The sequence below is a fragment of the Chinchilla lanigera genome, unplaced genomic scaffold, assembly GCF_000276665.1.
Source record: "Chinchilla lanigera isolate Chin_1 unplaced genomic scaffold, ChiLan1.0 scaffold00039, whole genome shotgun sequence".
NCBI classification, from domain to species: domain Eukaryota; kingdom Metazoa; phylum Chordata; class Mammalia; order Rodentia; family Chinchillidae; genus Chinchilla; species Chinchilla lanigera.
This window is the reverse complement of record NW_004955440.1, coordinates 17,989,662-18,011,748: the sequence shown is the minus strand read 5'-3', so window position 1 is coordinate 18,011,748 and position 22,087 is coordinate 17,989,662. Positions and strand designations below refer to the sequence as shown.

The 22,087-nt window shown below is 43.5% G+C and overlaps 1 protein-coding gene across 1 annotated transcript in view; it reads right to left on the bottom strand.

The window, feature by feature from the left end:
* The window catches only part of Fmnl2 (formin-like 2), a 151,195-nt gene that overhangs the window by 65,428 nt on the left and 63,680 nt on the right, over positions 1-22,087 (bottom strand). Inside the window, exons 5-8 of the mRNA XM_013517443.1 lie at positions 21,062-21,145; positions 17,910-18,062; positions 4,166-4,274; positions 1,650-1,726 (exon numbers count right to left, since the gene is read on the bottom strand). Of these exons, the coding sequence (XP_013372897.1) occupies positions 1,650-1,726; positions 4,166-4,274; positions 17,910-18,062; positions 21,062-21,145 (423 nt within the window). The remainder of the gene's footprint in view (positions 1-1,649; positions 1,727-4,165; positions 4,275-17,909; positions 18,063-21,061; positions 21,146-22,087) is intronic.

The window sequence follows — 22,087 nt, the reverse complement described above, 5'->3', positions numbered from 1 at the left end:
AGATTTGCCCATGTACTTTTTTTTTAATCCTTTATACTAAGTAAAGTACAGTTATATTAACTGGCTTCTAAATACATAATATGTCTAATACAGGGTGGACAGCACACCTCCCACTCCCAAAATTACAAATTCCTCATGAGCGGAAACTAATTCTGAAGTCTCCAGTGCAACCATCAGCTAACATCAAGACCTCCTCAGGTGACCTCTGAAGTACAAAGCAGTGGAAATTATTTTACAAATGAGCAAAATACAACAGGAACTGTAGGAACATACAGAAAAACACCTGTTAAGCATTTTCTCTGGTTTTAGGAGTCAGAGTTATAACATGAAATTAGAGCTTTACATCTCAAACCTGCTTACTTTTTTACATGGGCCCATAAAAATCCCATGTAACAAATACAAGCTGCCATCAACATTTCCTCCTACGCAGATCTGGAAGGAGCTGGGCTGCAGCTATATGAATACAAAGCTGTAGTAATACAAGAATATTTTCTCTGACTCAAGAAAATAGAACTCCATCTGAAATATTTTTGGAAGAAGAATTTAAGAGATGCATTCTAAGTTTACAAAAACAATGTCAAAAAAAGGAACGCCATTGTTTCTTCATCATAAGACCACTTTATTATTTCATCTTCATTCTGGAATAAAGCTATTGCCAGCTTCTTCACAAAGACTGTTTTGATATTCTACAATGTCAACTGTCTTAAGAAAAACGAATAGTGACTCCCCTATAATGGAAGACAGAGACAAGACAACATGACACTTAGGATTCTAATAACTAAGAAAGAAATCACAAAGCTCCAAAGGTTTCATCAGGGCAAGTTTGAAAGAATAATACTCAATATATGAATAGGGCTTTATATTACATTCCAAATCAGAAAGGCCTACTTCAATAATTAGATTTTCCTTTTTCCCGAAGTACCAGAGACTGAACCCAGCAAACGCTCAAGCGATATCCTGTCATTAAGTTGCCCAGGCTGACCTCAACCTGGTGATCCTCCTGCCAAACCCTCCAAGCAGCTAAGACTACACACATGTGCCACCACGCCCAATTTAATAATCAACTTTTAGCTGAATTAAGTTTTTAGATATAGCTGGGATAATTGTACTGCTGATTTCTACTGGTTTATTGAAAGGAACAGTTAATACTTAAATTGTTTTCTTTTTAATTTGTTGGCCAATTTTGCATGCTTATATCTATATATGAACAACTAAGTTGGAGACAACCATATGCAATGTAACAACCATTGCTGAATTCCTATCATCTTGTTTAGTGAAATCATGTATCGTTTCTAATTTTTTTTATTATTTTTAATTCTCTTAAAAAAGGAACAAATTAAATAAAATGTATCTGATAAAAGGGAATTACACATTTAAAATGCAGAATAGCAACTATTGGAGTATTGGAGTAACATTAAAAAAAAAAAAAAGATGACAACACGGCTTCTTCAGGTAATCCGTGGTGCTGGCCTTTACAGAACATAAATGTAAATGAAAATCAGCATCTGCACTTACTTGTTTTTCTTTTCGTGTTTGATAACTAAAGCTACAGACATAAAGGCAAAGCGTGGATAAGGGACAGTGGTAGCCTGGTTAAATGCGGCTTCACTCCCTGCTTCCCCTAGTTTGACATCACAGAGGAAGCTTACCTGGGGTTCTTGTTGTTCAAGCTTAATGCAATCTCGTTGACAGCATGTGGATGAGACATGACCATGTTGAAACCATACTAAAATGTAGGAGGAAGAAAAACAGAAGCAGTAAGAAATAAGTTAGAGGTGTGCCAGTGCTTATAAAAACACAACTCGTTTCTGCCTCATGTAACTTAAGCGCTATAAATGCAGATACATTTTTAATGCACCACTGTCAGAACATAGTTCTCTATCAAAAATCCCAGAAATGATGCTAGTATCAAAGGATCATCTGCCCGCTATTTAAGATCGAGCTACATGTTTTTCTTTATTAAAATAGTGAAAATGCCCTCAGTTTTGTGATTCACCTCTGCCTGTTCATTCAATCAATTTAAACAAAGCACTGCTTGATTCTCCAAGATCCACCCCAGGTCAACTGACTGAATCCCAGTGATAGAGTCCCAGAATCTGACTTTTTCTAAGCTTCCAAGGTCATTCTACTGTGTATTAAGGTTGACAACCACTGTATCTCAGCCTTCTCCGGGAAATGGCTCTCAGGACCAAAGGAACTAGGAAAATCCCCCTTGCTTGGGGCCTTGTTACCTAACCTTTCTATACCATGAAGAAAATGAACTACAGGCCTAAAGCACCTTGATTCAGCTGAGCTAAGGAACGCTGTCTCCTGTAAACTCATCCCCAGCTTACGTAAGAACTTATTTCCTTACACTGAGAAATTATACGCAGTCAGAAAAGGCTGGCCAAAGCTCCTAACACACGGACAGACCTGCAGCTCACCTCCTCCCAAAGATAAACTCTCCTGCTCTAACCTAACCCAACACCTCCGCCTGAGTCCTGCATCTCACTCCCTTTCATCCTCTAACTCCCACCGTTTTCCCTTCTCTGTTGGTCCATTGGCAGGAGCACAAAAACAGGACACACGCTCTTAATCACAAAGCCTTCTCCTAACACCACAAGCAGTGTCCACACACTGGCCCACGTTTCTCTCTGCTCTGTTCTCAGCAAAATGCCTCCGGGACCTCCGACTCCTCTCACCTTTCACCTCCACCGCTCCAGTGAAATCCTCTTCACAAAGACCACCAATGACCTGCACGATGCTCCACCCAGCGGCCCTCCTTCACTCCTTCTCTAGGTGACTCAGCGGCAGCAGCTGAGCTGACGGTTCCCACCCCCTTGAAACGCGTCTGTTAGCTGGCCCCCACCTCCCTGGCCACGCCTCAGGTTCTCCAGAAGGGTGTCCTCATCCCTCCGGTAGCTAAACGAAGTATCTTAGGGTTCAAACTTTGAAGCTCTTTACTAGTGTCTACTGCTCTTGCTCCACTCACCCTACTCTTCCTGCTCCATGTAGCGCTAATCGTTACTCTCAAGTTACAACTGCAGCCCAGGCCTCTGCCTTGAAACCCACTTTGGCATATCCCACTACCCACGTAAGATCATTATTTGGATGATTAACGTTCTTTTAACGTTAAAAGCCCCAAGAGAATTCCCAACAATCTCACACCTACTGATGCTGCAGTCTTCCTCATCTCAGTAAACAGCGACTCCATCTTGCAAGGGCCCAGGATGAAAACTATCTCACTGCTCACCTCCTCCCTCACCGCACCCCTGACGCTGTTCCATTACCATCAAAAGAAAACCAGGACACAAGCCCTCTCTCCACCTCTACTCCTATCACCCCGGCCCATGCCACCAGCACAGCTCACCTAAACTACTGCCCACAACCTCCTGAGTGATCTCCCTCCTCTCGCCTTTGCAGCCATGGTCCACCTTAAATCCAGAAGCCAGAGATCACAACACTGAACCCAAGCGTCACTTCACGCCCTTGAACCATGATCACCTTTTCACTTGCACCAAAGCCAGTGTTCCCTTACAGGCCTACGAATTCCTACATAATGAGGCCTCCTTATCATTTCCACCTTCCTCATCTTCTGTCCATTCTAATCCAGCCTGGCCTCCCTTGTGCTCCTGGGACAAACCAGACTTACTCCTGCCTCAGCGTCCCGGCACCCGTCCTTCCCTCTGCCCAGAGTTTTCTGTCCCTGACACCTTTCCTTCCTTCCCTGACTCAAGGTGCACTCCAGGCTACTCTCTCAGAGACACTTTCCTCACTGTACATACGTTTTTGGTATTTGCTCTCTCTTTCCTGATTGTTTATTTCCTATAGCATCTAGAGTAAGGGCTCTCTGGGTTCAAAGCTTTCCTGAGTTCAAATCTTGACTCTGCCACTCATTAGCTATATGATTTGGGGCAAATTACCTAACTTCTCTGCGTCTCAGTTTCCTCATAAGTAAACATGGAGAGAGTAATAATACCAATCGTCTTATGAGGTTTTTATGAGTTCACAGGGTTAAAAGCACTAGACCCCTGGAAAGTACCATGTAGCTAGCTTTCTTTCTATTTCACCATTATTATTATATTCTACCAACGTACTTGACTGTCCTGTCATCTGTTCAGCCGCTCTGCAAAGTTCCCTGGGTTAATTCAGACTTTTTTGAAGAGCTAGAAACACACACACACACCTGATAATTCATGATGGCACGTAAACACATGATGCAGACATGAACGTCATCCTTCTTACTCACTAATCTGGAATTCTTCAGGGTTCTTCTACTTGGCAAAGTATTGTATCTACAAAGAGAACAGAAACTTTACACAGTGATAGATTACTTTCTCAGCATAGGCACACACACAATTGAAAAGATGGACATTGCTCCCTACCTTACCCAGAAATACACAAGGTCCACAGGTCAAAACCACCACCAACGAACCCATCACTACAAAACTACTCCACGGACTGTGAGGCCCACGTGGTTTTGTCACCATCTTTTCAGGTCAGGCACCCAAAGAGAATGTACATGAGATAAAGTAACAATCCAGGCTCCTACTCAGTAGGCTAAGCTAGGTCTGCAGAGGTGCTGGAGGCGCTGTGCATGCAGAATGCAGAACAAGTGAGGTGAGACTGAGCTAACACGTACACTTCCATTGTGTGACCTGATTGCAACAGTACTCTCTTTGGAGTTTAAACCTATGCAAGATCATACATTAGCACTTTGATTTTACCTTGTGCTATTGGAGCCTGAAGCCTTAATAGTATGCAAATGTCACATCTTTCACCCAAAGCCTGATATGGCAACTGAAATTTAGAAGGAAATCTGGTAATATGGCAAAGGGATAAAATGTTTCAATGTTAGGATAAATTCTACAGACCACGCAACAATAACTTTGTTTGCCTTTCTGGAGATTTATCAGAGCTTGCAAAGAGTGACAAGCCAATATGGTTCCTAGAGAAAAGAAAACACCCAGTTTCAATGTGAATTTTATTGCTTCTGATGGGAAAAAAGTAAATTTCAAAAGTTGTGAACTACAATCTTGTAGGGTCAATGATGAGAATGTGCCACCAAATCACCTACAGCTTTCGAATTGAACTCATTAAAAAATTTAAAGGAAAATATTATTAATACTAATAGCTTTTCCAAGTCCCAAAGGTGTAGGAAAGGAGCTGAAAACTGAACTGACAAGTCTGTCTACAGCCATTCAGCTGGACAGCTGGGGGCGGGGCGGGGGGCGTGGCGGCTCAACTGGCAAAGCACTTGCCTGGTGTGCACAAGGTCCTGCGTTCTATCTCGGGGAGGGGAGGTGAAAATAAAATTTCAGCAATGGAAGTTGGTCTCATTCAGCTCTGAATGCAAGAGCAAAGCAGCTGATGTTTAACAAGTTCAAATTTTAGTGGCAGCTGGCCCAATTTTAACAACCAAAATACAACTTTAAAATGTGCTCCTTTGCCAAACTCCAGCCTGAGCAAGGCTGTTGGCATACTTCTGGAGGTCACTGCAACCGCAAAGGACACCACCAGTCTGGCCTAAGCACACATGATCTTCTCCGTCCACATCTCAAATTTTTCCGCTTCCTCTACCTTTCTTATTTTATCTTCAGTTTTAGATTTATTTAATGGAATAACATATTAAATACATGACATTATATATTAGAGACACAGTTTTCATTTTTAATTGAAAGCATTTAAGTTTTAAGAAGAAGAAAAAGTGATGAGAGAGGAATCATTTACCCTTTGCTAAGTTACACTTCCATACAGTGAAGACTGCACAAGGCAAGTACTGATCCAGGCAAACTACTTGCTACGGAAGACAGGCCGGGTTATTCCACACAATTTCTGCTCCACTTCCAATTAAATTTTAATTATTCCAGTAAATAAACCAACCTTACATATTTGTTTCCTAAAGGTGTAAAGTAACACAGAACACTCCTTTTTCTTTTTCTTTTTTTGTTCTGTATTTACTGATCCAGTTCTTGACACCTTGTAATAATTCTCTAAGAAGCCTACATGACTGCCACATTTGTAATGCAGAAACCAACAAAAATTAATTAGAATGACGTTCTACATGCCATATTATTAACACAAAAGGCATGTATGTGTTGTAGAAGGTGATTAATCTCAACTATTTTTCTGGATCAACATTTAAAAAACATTAGGGCTAGGGATGTAGCTCAGTGGTAGAGCACTTGCCTACCATGTCCATAGCCCAGGGATTGACCTCCAGCACTGCAAAACTTAATAAATAAAATATGCTTAATGTGGTATAACACATGCATAGCTATTCCTATTTTAAAAGTTTAGAAAATATACCATAAGCTATTAATAAGAACAATGAGCATTTTATTAATGATATTGTATGATCAACAGTAATACAGTTAAACTTTTTTAACGTATGGCATTGGGTTAAAAATTCTCTACATTTTGGTTTATACAAAAACTGAGTAGGAATAAAAGGCATCTGTGACACTGTATGTTTAAAATCACATCATTACAAGTTCTAAAAACTCAACCCCACAGTCACGAACAACAAATTCATAGCACGGACAACTAAATGAGAAAGTCTAAACCTCTCTTCACACAGAGAGAAGTCCAAAGAAGCCACACTCACATGGCAAGGGAGAAGCAAACCGGGAGACGGGACCACCCTGGACCCCAAGTCCGTAGAGACTTGGGGCAATCTGTCACCACAACCAGCTTCTCATCACCCTCCAATCTGTTGGGCTGTCATGTGAAAAAGCTACCGCCTGCAGCCCTCTGTGCAGGCTGGCTGCCTTCCTGTCAAACGCTGCTGTCCTGCCATCCTGACAGAATGTACTTCAGTTCTATACAGTTATCATTTCCTGCCCTGCATAATTATTATACTGAGCAGGGTTAGGGCTTAGTTTGCCCCAAATAGCAGCACATGGGCTCTCCTGCAGAACACAATGGCCCACCCATCGACCTCATAAGCAAGTTTTCCTTTTAAAATCTTAAGCCTTTATGTCACTTATCAATAAAGTAAGGATGCACTTAAGTAGGAAATTTAGCTCTGTATTTTGGAGTTCTCCTTATTAAAGAATTTGCTCCCATTAAATAAATGCACCCTGGAAAATGTCCTAATTCTTTATCTCTGAAAATACCAAGTTTTTTTATGGACTCAGTTTCAGTTTAAGATCACCATAAATCTGTAAGTGCAGATTTTAGACAGTGGCATGGTTGGCATGTATATGAATCGATTGCACAGCATGCCCACCTTATGAAATTTTGCTGTATTTGTAATCTACACCCTTTAATTACTATCTGAGTAAATTATGACCCCTTTCTGGGAGGAGGTGGCAAACTTTAAATTCTGCTCCAACGCACGATGCTGATTCCATCTAATAAACACCGCCTGTGCAGGTTTCAGTGGATTCCCCCACGTGGCCATAAAGTCCCAGCGGAACAGACCGGCCACTGCACCACTGTAAGAACACCGGACGAAGAGGACAAGCCAGAGTACCTGACCTCTGACACTCCCCACCAACCACAGAAAACCAACCCAAATCTCATCTAAACCTGTTTTATTAAGCACCTACTGTTGATGCTAAACTCTAAGCGCCAAAGGAAAGTGAAAGGAACAGGTGCTTCTATCCCCAAGGGGCTACCACGGAGTCTAGGAAACAACACGTAAGTCCGTAGATAGCCCCTGCCGTAAGAAGGGCTTTCTCACACGCCAGCCCCGACCTGCCCACTTCACTGAGTCTATAAACGCGATGCAGGTTACAACACGTAAAGTGAACTCAGCAGCACAGAGACACATGACAGAATACGGTGGGCAACGGCAGTTACACGTTCTCAAAGGAGAACACATTCTGCAAAGCTTTATGCTAAGTCCTCAGACAGAAACCTCTTCCTAACCCAGGCCTACTCTGGACAACTGTACTGAGGCATAAACAAGTTGTTCTTAAACAGAGCTCCCGACCACGAAATACAGGAGGAGTGGAGAACTATGTGAAAAATAAACATAGTTAAACGTCAGATATTACCAGTACAGATTTAAAGTATCTGTTTCATGGTTCTTTCAATGGTGGAATTAGAAGATACTTTTATGTGTGATTTTTCTCTACATTTTCCAGTTATATGTAATGATATGTTATTATTTTCTAAAAGAGAAAAAAGTTGTGTACTGAAAAGCTGCTTTAGATGGTCTAGGTCTGAGTGCAACTTAAGACAGTTGATGAGATACCGCAGTTATAACACCCCCAGCACCCAGAGGATGCCTCCTAAGAGACCTCTACAGGTGGACAGCAGCTTCTGGTCTACCCTGATGGAACAAACTCCGCCACAACACGAAGGACAAAAGAACCAAGTATCATTAGAAAAACTCAGCTTTGTAATCCTTTTCCCTGGCACTGCAAATGCCTGCCTGATGTCACTAATGCTGAGTACAGAGATTAAGTTCCCATTTAAAAAAAAGGATGAGAGCAGTCAATTAGTGCCACAAAACTACCAAGTATATGAGTCACAGGTAGTCCTAGAAGATCAGAGCAGAAATCTGTCAGCAATTACAAATTCAAAGAGTTCACAGAAAAGTTGTAACACCGAGTTATAAATGTACAGAGTACTAGCCCAGCATGGTGGCACACACTTGTAATCCCAGCACTCAGGAGGCTGAGGCACGAGGATCTTTGAGAGTTCAAGGCCAGCCTGAACTGCATAGTGAGACCCTGTCTCAAAAAAGACAAAAAAAATACAGAGTACTATTTTGTAACCCGTCTAACATAAGTAAGTATGATTCAATGCATTATCTTTGAAAGGATACGTGAGGCCGCCTGCTTCTGGGTCCGTCACAGGCCTTTAGGCTGAACTACCCTCTCCCTTCTTAGCAGTGATCATCCTAGTTGACTTACTTGAATAAACTCTCCACAAGGGTTCCGTTTAAGGGATTGAGGTTATGGCTCAGAGGGAGCCATGGATGCCTCTGTGATAAACTAGTATCTTTGGCACATTACCTCTGCTAGGGAATTACCTAAAGTGAAACTGATTACTGTAATATGTTCTTCCTGAAGCTACTGTGAAACTTCATTTCAAACAGAGACTATCTGAGCAGATCCAAATTGGAAATTGTCTTTTCAATTCATTATGGTGTATTCACAAAAGGTTCCAATCAGAAGCAGCACCAGTCTCTCCACGGCCCCTGTGGATAACCAAGGCAACTGAGCTCCATTTGGTCCTGTCCCACATAGTAAGTCTTGCCTGATGCCAGACTGTCAGCAGCTCACGGTGCATGCTGCATTCACGGAGTGCTGAAACCGGCTTCTGCGACCACATGCTCCCAGGGGTCTTCTGTCTGTTCACCAATCACTCTCACATCTCAGTGTCTGTCACAGCCTAATGCGAGTGACGGGACCGGAGGCAGCACCGGCGGGGAAGGGCGGAGCCGTGAAGACACGCCCACTCCAGTCTGCAGCCACTGGCTCCCTGGATTCCAGCTCTGGGTTTTAGGACCTAGAAGCTAGAAGGGCAGGGACAGGAGCGGAGACGCAGGCACACAGCTTTCAGCTCTCACTGACACCCAGCCGGCTTTCCTGAGAGGGTGTCCCCGTGACCGCCTCCAGACTTTACACTTCACTTCTGGAGTTCTCAGGAAGTTTATTTTGTAAACGTTTTCATTTCCTCATCACTTCTGTGGATGTGAGCACCTTCAGAGGCCATTCCTAAACCATTTTAATAAGCACCCTATTACAACAGATATTTAGAATCATTTCCTGTCTATGTCTTCATTCTAAAATGTAATGATGCTTTCAAGTTGACTGGAGCAGTTTATTAGATCACCTACGTCTTCTCTGGTAACCTGGACACGTTTCTTGATATTTAAGTACTGGCAAAAATTTCCCAAATTCCAAAGAACAGGGAATGAGACACTGAGAGAAGGAATGTGACTCGGTCCCTGGACCGCTTAGGCTGATGATCTAACCTTATCCTGGGAGATGTTCTGCTCCCAGACCAGGAAGCAGGGCTTTAGGGCTCTAGGTGTCTGTGTATAAAAGAGGGGTTTCCCACAGCCAGAAAACAGCTCTGGGTCTTATTTTTAGAACTCCTGCCATTTTTAGGAAAAATAAAGTGGAAGTGAAAGGAGGGGGGCAGAGAGAGAGAGAGAGAGAGAGAGAGGGAGATGGAAAGAGACAGAGACAGACAGACATACAGACAGGCGCAGAAACAGGGAGGGATAGAAAGGGAAGAACGAAGGGGGGATTTTTTTCTAATCAAGTGCTGGAAGTTTCCATCTGCCTGGGTTTCCTACTGGAGAACCAGGTAAGAGCTACAACACACCTTGTAGTCAGAAGGTATCAGTACACACTTCCTGAATGGACCACAGGGAAACTAAAACATCAGACTTCTCAGGCTTGCTTCTGTATCAGCTTGAAGAACTGCCTGCTATTTTCCCAAAGCACTGAGCTAAAACTGTTGGGTTACTCTGTCATTCGCGACGAGATCCCATCTTGGAAGAGAGGTCAATTAGAATTCACAAACTCTTGTAAATATGAAAAAAGATTATAAAACGGATGTAAGAACATAACCAAACAGAAAGTACTCTACATATTTTCTTAGATTTACGCCTATCTCAGCATGCAGCAGTAGCTACATGTATGTAGCTAATAACACATGAAGTTATAACATGTATGTAGCTAATAACACATGAAGTTATAAGTCAATGCTAGTGTACACAACCCATCAATTTTTGCAAATATCTCTTATAAACCCTATACAGAACACATCCTGTTTAGTAGCATAGTGACACCGGCTACCTACCTCATGCCGGGCGTGAAATCTGCCAACCTGTGCGGCACCAGCAGCACATGCTATAGGGAAAGAATGATTTCTGTTTCAAAAGCCCTTCAATGTAACTGATTAGCGAGCTCCCACCAGTCAGGCAAAATGTGAGTTTCTGACTTAAGAAGCAGAAAGAGAGTGAGGCCAGAAAAGACACTCAGAGAGGTAGCTTTCTTGGAGTTGCTTAACTATAAATCAGATACACAGGAACTTCTCTTGCCAGTCATGCCCACAGCCTGAATTACACATAATGCTCATTACAGTTCTGGTTACACTCATGTCATGCTGTCCGTATACTGCTACCCAACACAAAGGAGTCCAGAAAGGGGAAAGCTACACACAGTACCTTCTGAGCTAGTCCCTCAGGGTTCAGAATACAGAGCAATACATTAAATGAGGGACACGCACAAGCTTAAGTGGTAAGCGGTGTGTCTGTGATAGTCCCAGGAGAACAGGAGAACGACCTCTGAGGTCCTGAGGACAAGCTAGAGGAGAAACTGGATTTGCTCAGAAATTTGTCTTTATAAAACCTTAAACACTTAGTGAACACCAGAATGGAAGCCACCTAGTAGCACCCAATGGTGCCCTGACTTGTCCGAGCATTCGTCTTCTCAGCAACGTACATGTACTTGTAGACATTTAGACATACGCTAGTACTGGGTGTGCACCTCTGTCTCTTTATTATCCAGAAACTGTGTATTACTGCAAAACCTTCAAAAAGCGTTTCCTGAACTGACCAAATCAGTCTCTCCAATAATCTAGCCAAAAGGTTTTTCAAAAGCTTTCTGTGGAACTTCCACGCCAACATTTGTGAGATTTAAAAATCTAAGTCCCATTAACGAGAAGAAAAAGGTGTATTTTTCTCTTATTTCAGAAAGCATTTTTAAATAATATATCCAGCTATTCAGATATCAAACTAGTATCTACCTACAAAGAAAGAAAAGTAATGAGAAACCCCTTCAAAGGGATTCACCCCAACAAGAAAGCAACACCAACGGGGCATCATGTCATCCGGCAGAGCTGCACTGGTCGTTTATGGTTCCAAGGTCTGGGGTAATAGTACTTTAACCACAATTTTCGGTTTTAGGTTTCCTCTCTTCTGCCCTTCAGACATGACATCACTTGGGCATATTTTTTCTATCAAGTAGACTCATAAAATATAGGATGTCAAAAAAAATGAGCCAAGTACTTTCTGCCCCTCTAGCCAGTAAGAAACAGAGCTAAATAGTTCAAGCCAGTTTAAAGCAGAAGTAAAAGTAGAGGGGGCAGACAGAGAGAGACAGAAAGAGACAGAGACAGATGCACAGACAGACAGACACAGAGACAGGGAGAGAGAGAAAAGGAGGAAAGAAGGGGGAACTTTTTTCTAATCACATACTGAAAGTTTCGGCTTGCCTGTATTTCCCATTAGAAAACCAGGTAATAGCTAGAACACACCATGTAGTCAAAAGGTATCAGTACATACTGTTTGAATGGACTAAGTAAAAGAACAGGCCCATGACTCATCACATGAAAGAAAAGTCATTATTAATCTGAACATTCTGATTTGTCTTTATATTCCATCTGTCCAAGGCATTTACTATCATGTGGCTAATTAAGCAGGATACACCCCTGTGACGTGTCCAAGGAAACCACCTCACTCGAAACGACCTTAAACTGAAATGCTTCCATGTTCATCTTAAATTATTCCCTCTTTTCATAAACTTTAAATAAATCACTGCCAATAAGCTACAAAGCTAACTTCACAACCTGGCATTCGAAACATTACAGCAACTGGCTCAAAACAATGCATCTATTCCCTCACTCCTAGCGAACACGCCGTCCTCCCACCCAGCCCCTGCTCCAAGCGCCCTCCCGGGGGGCCCCTTCCCAGCCCTGCTCCAGGCTCGCTCCTCACTGTCCCCGTGTGGACAAGCACCAGCCTCCCGCTGGGTGTCCGAGCTTCACCTCCGTCTCTACCCTGCCGCACGTGACCGCTGGTTACACATATACACGGCGCTTGACACTCTAACAGGGAACCCCTGGGAACACACAATCATAGGTACACTTTTCCTCAAACTGTAGGTAAACAGCACATGTTCTCCCTAATATGTGGAATTTTAAAAAAAGATAACATGCAAGTAGAAAAGAGGGGGCTGGCGATTTAGCTCAGTGGCATAGCACCTGCCTGGCAAGCACAAGGTTGTGAGTTCAATTCCAGATACCTGAAAAAAAAAACAACAAAAAAAAAAAGCAAGTAGGAAAGAGACTATTATTAAACAAGAAGAATGAGTAAGGGGAAGCAACAAGAGGGTATGAGGGGAGTGAGGGGATGCACATGACCAAAAAATACTCATTAAACCCAATATTCTGTAAAATCGATAGGCACTTAATAAAAGAAAAAAGAATGTAAACAATTAAAAAGGTCTTATGGTACAGTAGAAAGATATCTAAAGACTTTGCTTATGAATTCTAGCTCTGTCACTTATTAGCTAGGGCATAACTTCTCTGAGATGTAATTTCCTCATCTGTAAAATGGGGCTAAAAGCCTTTGATATCAGTTCTAAAACATCACAGAAACAAAAAGTTAAAAACTTTACATGTAACCCCTCAGCAAAGTCACCATTTTATTTATTAAACTTTTCTTTCAATATCTTCCCCTCACTGGGTAAAATTAAATTACAGAAATACAGAACTTCTTGTCCTGTTCTTGTCATTTATCTAGGAAATACTTTTTCATATTTATATAAGACCTTATTTTCAAATAGTTATAGAATATTCCAGCACAGTGGTCAAGGTCTGTACTAGCTTACTGGGAGCCTAAGACAACTAGCGAAAGGGCACAATTTCTGAGAAGGATTGGCCAGAGGCCCTCCTGTATGCATCTGTGTGGGCAGAGGGCTTAGCAAACACGGCTCCCCCTTACACAGAGATAACGTACACAAGCACCTGTGGACATGCTGATAAGCAAGCAGGATATGTAAAAAAAAAATCTCCCTATGAATAAACAGGTAGAACAGTACCGCGAGCACACTGGAGTTAAGCCACCTTATTTCAGTCTACCGCCTCATGTACGGTTTGACTCAGGCAAGTTGTCTGGCCACTAAACGCCAACCGTGGTGGCCACCTCGAAGAGGCACTGTGAGGAATGACCCACAGAGGGTCCTAACCACAGCCCCTCGCACAAACTGGCATTCAGTAAGCTTTTCTCCCCGCTGAAAATGATACTAATGTTGTCCACATCTTTGTGCCACTTAAAAAGCACTTTAAAAAATTCCCTCCATGAAAAACGTTACCAGGAATGGGATTACTGTGTTAAAATGTACAAACAAGGGTCTAATCCTGAGCTCTTCATCTCCTCATATAAATCCACCGATTCCACGGATGGGATGTGAACTGTCAGATGATGATTCCTGAAATGCCGTTCCACTAAAAGGATAGTTCTAGGAAAAACAGCAGAAATGGTTTAGGGGAGGTTCAGGAAAAAATATGAGCAGCGGTTGGCAATCAAAGGCAAAGTGGATCTTGGCTTCTTCAGCCCAGGGGCTAAGAGCCAGCCGGAACACCTCCAAAGCTTTTCCAGTTCTGTCGTCTGCGATGCCTTCTCGCCACACTACCATTTCCCATGTCCATCGCGGCAGACAGCTCCTCCCGCTCTCCCAAACACGCTGACGTCAGGTTTGCTCACCACATGCCCTGCGCTCCACCTGGAGCAGACTCTCCTCAGCCTGAGAACTAGCTGAAAGACCGAGCTTAAATTGTCCCTTCCTCCACCGCCCAAGTTAGTACTCTACCACCTTCCTTAAAAACTTAGGGAACTTGCTTACTGTCTATGTAATTTCAAGTATTACTCTTGAAATGCCATTAGGGCATTAACCTTGATCTCATGATTTTTTAAACTACTTTCCCTTTTATCTGAAATACCACAGCCTGGTGCTCACAGATTAAATGTTTACATACATGCATACAGTGCATCATTTAAGTCAGATCTGCAGCTACATTGGCAGAATTTATGTCAACTGGAGACACAAGGGGCTCTAGAGACAGGACAGCAGCCTTCCTTCTGGCCAAGCTGTCAGACATATGGTAAATCGGAACCCAATAGTTGATACAACTCAAGATGTACGTCCAGTTATAAAATACTTACTGAACAACTTTACATAGTTACGAAGTAAAGTGTGAATACAAGGAATAGCCTGTGCTAACATTTGGTTTTTAGTTGAGAACCTATGTCTTAGAAGAGTGCTGTTCCTTTTTTCTTTAATCAAGTCTCATTTATAAAGCATTTTTAAGCTCCTGAAATCTCATCTCTTCTCCCAAGTTTAACCAATCTTTTTGCCAAGTAACAGAGGTAAAGATTACCATATCTATGTTATTATCTGGAGATTAGGAAGAAGGAGCTGGTCTCTATTGGATACCGAGACATTTACTGATTAAGCAAAGCTACCAGAATAAACCATCTCTACAGAACAAGAATATTCTTCTCTTAAAAAATACAACATTAATAAGAATGTAATACACCCTAATGGGTTAAAGTCTCAAAGTAAGGAATCATAATATGATAACAGAGTGTATCAGTGGTTAAAAGACAGAGGGCTTTCTCCCAGGACAGTGCGCGGGCGCTAAGTCACCAAGTTATCACGTTATAGCATGGACAGCAGTCACAGACCCTGCCACCGTGCACATCAGCTTCACCCGTAACTTACGGGATGTTCCGGTCTGAAGCCTCATCATCAGTGTATAAACTGACGCTGCTCCAGAGGCCACAGGGGGAGGAGCGCGCGGGGGGCAGTGAAGGTATTCAGCAGAGAGACCAACCTGGCAGTGGTGTGAGAGATGAACAGAACCACAGCGAGGGCGACAGCAAGGTGAGGAAGGATGAGGCGAGAAGGCCATCTGGAGGAGGCGGGGGGACGGAAACAAAAACAAGAAGAGAGCCGGGAAGGTAGAGGCCGTGTGAGGAGAGAGGAAGAAAGGGAGAAGAGGAGGAGGAGGAGGAGGAAGAGGAAAACATGTGAACAACCTTTGGGAATTGAAGAGCACACGCACCACACGCCTTACATCTGACTGCTGCTTCTATAGGTAAGAGATGCGATCCAGGGACCAAACACAGAAATAGAACCGGGCACAAATCCATGAGCCACAAATATGGAACTATCATCGACACACACTGCTTAAAAACAAAAGTCGAAGCTTTGAGGCACCAAGCGGAATAAAAACTGTCCCGCTGACTCTCTTCAGTTACTAAAACTCATGAAGCAGAGTCAAGCGCAATTTCAGTGCTCCTTCCTGAGCCGCAACTGCTGACATAAGGACAGAAGAGCGCAGCGCTGGTTTTCAGTGGGTCATTTCTGAGCAGCCTGCCACCAAAAACCCTACAGTCCGGGTCTCCGGGCGCCACGTCCACCTGGCCCACTTCCGTACCTCCAGCCTGCTTTCCAATGGAGAGTAAATGTTAACGGCATCTACCCTGAGCCAGTGCACAGCACCCTAGGTCATTTTCGATGCCCCTGTACCCAGCCTTCCGGGCCAAGGGTCACATCCTTCCTTGAGCCTGGGGTATTTCCCCGATCCTCCCACTTCACCAGAAACAATATGATCACTAGGAAAGGACTTTAGTAATTTTTACGAGGTGAAATATTAATCAGAAAAATGAGTACTGGTTAGGTAGTAGCTGGCTGATATATGATACCGTCAAACTAAGGAATGACAGAAAATCAAATTAAAATATACGCTGTAAAGCAAACCCCTTACACACAGTTATCAATTGAACTAGTGGTGAGAACTTCCACCTGAGCACCAGGTGATTACGGAACTCTTCGGGCACAGGCCTTTCCCTAACTTCCGCACATCCCCCGCCCACCCGCCACGCTGCTGCACACTGGCAGGCTGGGCCCTCGAGAATTCCGGGAGGTGGAGTGAAATACTGCTCTTTGTCATTTTAGAATCAATCAATTCTAAATGCACTAGCGTTTTTAGCATTTTGTAATGAGGAGAATGTGAATGGTTTGCTGGCAACACAAACATGAAGCCCTTCAGCAGAGCTGAACTTCATCACAGAGAATTTTCTGTAACTTTTCATGACCAAACCCACGTCAAAGGGACGAAAGATAATTAACAACCACACCCGAACGGTCTGAAGCCTCATATTTACTAAAAACCCTACCACAATAACCCCAAATCCATGGTTATTTCAAATACATCAAAAGTGTCCTCTCGCCAGATCATGTCTGAAATACTTGAGATAAAATTTTCAAGCTACAGAGACTAAGCGATATATGGCAATGAGGGCCTTATGATTAATAAGACTTTGCATTAAACTCACAGACCATAGAAAGCTTTATGAACTTGTTCTACTCTCTCCAGTTTGATTGGCTGAAGAGCTGACTTATCTACTAATATACTGCTAACTCCCAATGCAGTGTCTTGCAAATGAGAGAAGTTCTAAACTACTTTCTCAATTCATGAACAGTCACGGTATGAGTGAATGAACAATCCCAGCAGTCTTACGCCCAAAATGGTTGTAAATGGTAAGCGCCAATCCTCCCTCAGCCCGGTGGTGCTTCAGCCAGGATGGATTTAGCAGGGAAACCCCAGGAGGATATGTAAGGTCGACAACTGAAACACATCTAACCAAAGAAACCCTGCTTAAAGATGTTTCATTTATTTTTTTAAAAAACAATTCACTGCAGCATTCTGCACCTATCACTCAGAAGATGCCCCACGGAGCATGCGCCTGAGTTCCGAGTGGAAGAGAGGAGGGCAGCGGAAAGAGCAAAATGCAGCGAAGCTCTTTAGACGCTCAGATCTCAAAGTGTGGCCTCCATGCTGGAAACAAGACCTAAATCACACTTTGAGCACTCACTAGGTCTCAGACACTGGTCTGCCATGAGACCACTCTGCTAATCCTTTGTAGAAATGTCTCACCTTCTATGCTAACTCAGGGTATGGTGTTTCCAAAAGGCTACTTGAAGCTAGAGAGTAGGGGCCAATGGGAGCACCCATGAATTCCAAAAGAAACTTCCCCTTGGAGTTATCAGAAGGAAAGTGCTAAATGGCAAGACGCGCTGATACAGTACGCTGCCCAGAATCAGCAGAAAGGGGGACGCAGCTGTCCCAGCGCACCCTACTGCAGATTCCTGCCGCAGACAGGCACTTACCGCAGAGCAGAGTGTCTTCCGGAGCGGGACACGCTGCTGCCCACAGGGGAGGGCAGGTTGCTCCCTCTGTGCAGGTCCTCGATGGACCTGCTCCAGGACTTTGATTTGTCCACTGTACTCTCCACAGTACTTTCCACACTTTCGAAGTCAAAGCTACAAAAGAAGAATGCTGCTGAAAACTTACAAATCCCCATTCACACACACATGGGTGGACACAACTCACTGTCCCTGGAACATGTGTGCATTTTGGCATAGGAAATCTTGGCAAAGAAAAGTAAAAGGCACATTAAAAGAATTTCTACAGACCCAGTGTTAGCTTCAAAAACGCGAGAATGACAGACACTGGGCCTGCAACCGAATCGTGGAGCAATGCACAGCAGAAGTTAAGCAGTGATGCAATACCTGTAGTGTACTCTAAGGGTGCGAGCTTACCAAGGGCTAAAACTGCGCTGGTAGAAGGTGGGAAAGATCCTAACAGCTGTCTTCATTTCGCTCTAACAAGTCAGTACGTTAGGTTTATACTAATGTATGCGTACCCATCCATTTTCACTGAGCATTTTCTCCCAGTGCGTTGGCAAGTACACTCTTCCAACCATATGTGATACATTACGAGTGAAGTAAGGGTTTGCTTTGATTTTGGAATCTCTTCCCAATGTGGTGCTCTGAAAAGTAGGACTGTTGTTTCTCTGACACTGCTTGAGGTTATTACTCATGTTCACCATGTTAGAATGAAGGGCAAGCTCAGTGGCTCACTCTTCTACAGTTTTAGGAGCAACATTTTCAAACAGACGGGCCTTTGTGCTCCACGCATTTTTCCTCTCACGGGAAACAGTAACTCTGCTTCCTCAAAAAAGTTGTACTCATCGTTCCCACACACGGCCCCACTAGTAACGGCTGGTCGGACCGCGGAACAAACAGGGGACAACTGCAGTTAGCATCCTTCGGGGGATTTCAGAAGATCTTCCAGGAGAAAAACATACGTCTTAGAAATTACCCATGACTCTTTAATTATAGTATGACGCCAAAATGAAATGCCACTGGAGCAGTTCTCAGAAAACTCCTTGACACTGCCCACCCACTAAAGCCGAATCAGACAGCAGGTGCTAGTGCATCCACCCAGGGCAGGTCTGTCAGGTCCTTGCACGCAGGAAGCGACGCTGAATGAAGGATGCAGAATGAGGGAGCCCAAGACAAGCTGAGTACTAAAAACAGAAGGCTGCAAACCAGAGCGAAGGAGGTTCAGTCAGGGCGACACCCCAAGATCACTCAGGTACCAGCATGCACACTGCTCTCTGCTCATCCTCACTCTCACCCAGCAGAGCAAGGAAAGGCGCATCTTGGGGAACCTTCTACTCACAGACTCACCTTGCCTAGGCTGGGAAACTGTCACGTGACAAAGGAGAGCAAGAAAATCTCAAGCCCACTGGTTTCAAGATAAAAGACACATTATACATTTACATGTAACATGTTATCTAATTAAAGCAAAGCTAAACTAAAAATAAGAAGAGCTTAAAGCCCACGCCAGAATAAACAGATTAACCCTAGGCCACAGGTCAGGAGACAAGAGCACTGGGCTCTGACCTTGTGTCGGCCGCTGTCTCACAGGGAAACCTGGGTTACAAGCGCAATTGCCACACAGGTAAAGGACCCGTTGTAGCAAACACAGCACACACAACATGCCGTTCTCCTTGACTCTTCCTAGTCCTCCCCTCCACTGTGGAAACAGTCTCTAGACTTTAAAATACGCAGTGAGAGCCGGGTGTGGTGGTGCACGCTTGTAATCCCAGCACTCGGGAGGCTGAGGCAGGAGGATGGTTGCAAGTTCAGTACCAGCCTGGGCTACAAAGTGAGCTCAAGGCCAGCCTGAACTGCATAGCAAGACCCTGTCTCCAAAATGACCCCAAAAAATAAATAAATAAATATTTAAAAAGTAAAATATGCAGTGTGGAATATTACTGTGCTTTATCATATAACATGAGGCATAAGAGAGATTATATGGCTTTCATGTAATCGAGACAGGTAAAGTTTGGAAGAACATGCCATAAGAACTAGATTACATTTCAGAGTACAACTTCTCAGGAAGATCTGACCCTATCCAATGGGGTTGTGTTTTATTTTTTTAAGTCTATTTCATTTAATACCTGAGAAGTATCAAAACAGAAACCAAGCAAGCCAGTTTCAACCGAAAGTTTAGTTTCTGTATCTATACGATAAGAACAATTACAGTTTTCTCCTCATAAATTCTGACGGAAGTGATGGGGATTTTAAGATTAAACGTGGTTAGGGCCTAGGACTGCTTTGAAATTAAGCGGCATAAAAATCAAGATACAGCATTTACAAAATGAAAGAGAAAAACCGCCACGTGAGCTGCAGCGCCTCCCAGTCAAATTATAACCACAGCGCCACTGCCTCAGTCTGCACAGAGGAGGCTGCATCTGTGGGGAGCGGAACATTTTCTGATTAAAGGAGAAAATGCAGAGAAAGCCTTGTTGAAATGTACACATTCCAGCCCTGCTCTAAACCATTCCAGAGGCCCAGAAAACGGGAGAGACTGATGAAATAACAAAAACAAAGTTAAATATGAAGGGCCTCTCCCCCTGTTCTACTCCTGTCCTCAGTCCTACCCCCGAGTGTCAGCAGGAAACTGAAACAATGCAAATATACATGAAAAGAAAAGGTAAAACCTCGGTCTGCCACTCCCTCCCAGGTTCATTTTTGCAATCATCTTCTATGCGTTTATTAGCATACACGTGTGTGTGTGCATGCGTGTGTGTGTGCGTGTGTGTGTGTGGTGTGCACGCACACTTGCAACAGTAGAGACTGTATGCAAGGGGCCTTGCCTGTGTTAAGCAAGTACTCAATCACTGACCTACACCCCCTAGCTACTCCTTTTTAAAATAAAAGGGTAGGGTTTAGGGTGCAGTTCAGTAGGACTAAAAATAAGGGTTCTACTAAGGGCGACTTTTACTCACCTATTTCTGCCTTAAAGGCATTTCTAATAACAATTAAACGATTGTTTCAAGTTACACAAACAGAAACTAACCTCCTTAAACCCTCCCACATCTTCTTGATGCAATGGATAATTTTACCACTAAGCTACAGCTTCTGAGACCACACGAAATTCAAATGCAAGCAACCCGAATTTTACTTACGTTACTGCATACTGCGCAAATGACAGATATTCTACTAGAACATCAAGGCCTTTGTTTTCTTCATTCAAAAACTCTCTGACCCATCTGTTGGAGAAAACAAAAATTGAAGCAGTTCATCAAATGATCTCATACAGAAAAGACATAGTGGAAAGTTTTAGTTTTCCCCCAGAAAAATCCACTGCCTGAAAGGCAACACAGAGGAAGGCCTCAACCAGTCCACACTAGGGAAGAGCTTGCAAGGATGATAGGAAAACCACAACGTCTCAACGTGCAAGGAGCAGAAAGCGCGTGTGCGCCACCCCCTACTGTTGGCGAGACTTGAGATAATCTATAAAACACTTCCTAGAAAAGGAAACTTGCTCAGTGTACTCTTTCCACCACAACTGATTCACAGCCCGCTGGTGGAAGGGGCCACGGCTGCACGGAGGACGAGGCGGACCGGGAGACACGGCGCCGTAACCACTGAGATCCAGACCGGCTCCACGTCCACGCGCAACTCCTTGGCACACTAAGCTGAAGAAACCAGTACGCCAGCCAATGAGAGGCCGGTGTTTATGGGCTCCTGGAAATGGAACAGGGATAATGATTTGCGTAGTTTTTCCATGAATGTTAAAATCCCTTTAAAAGGCTGCAAGCACTGCAGACCATTACCTACGACAACACATGACAAATATTTGTTAAAAGATTTATTTTTAAATAATACTAAGCTACATTTGAATGGTGCGTAACAATTCCCTGAGATGTTGACACATTTTTATAAGCTTTTCGTAACAGCTCTGGTAGTCAAAGAGCATCTTCCCAGAGGTGCTACATATTCCACAGAGTTCCTCCAGAGCGTTCCTCTTCAGTGAATGAGTGGTACCTGAATAAACCTTAACCCAAGTGCAACTCCAACAAACAATAAGGAAAAGATCGGCTATTATGGTGTGGGGCGCAGGTGCCAGGGGCGTTCCAAAGTGGGTGCTCTCCTCCCGGGACTCCGCGCCCAAAACGTGGAGCGGCCACGGGCAGGATAGCTACTACGGA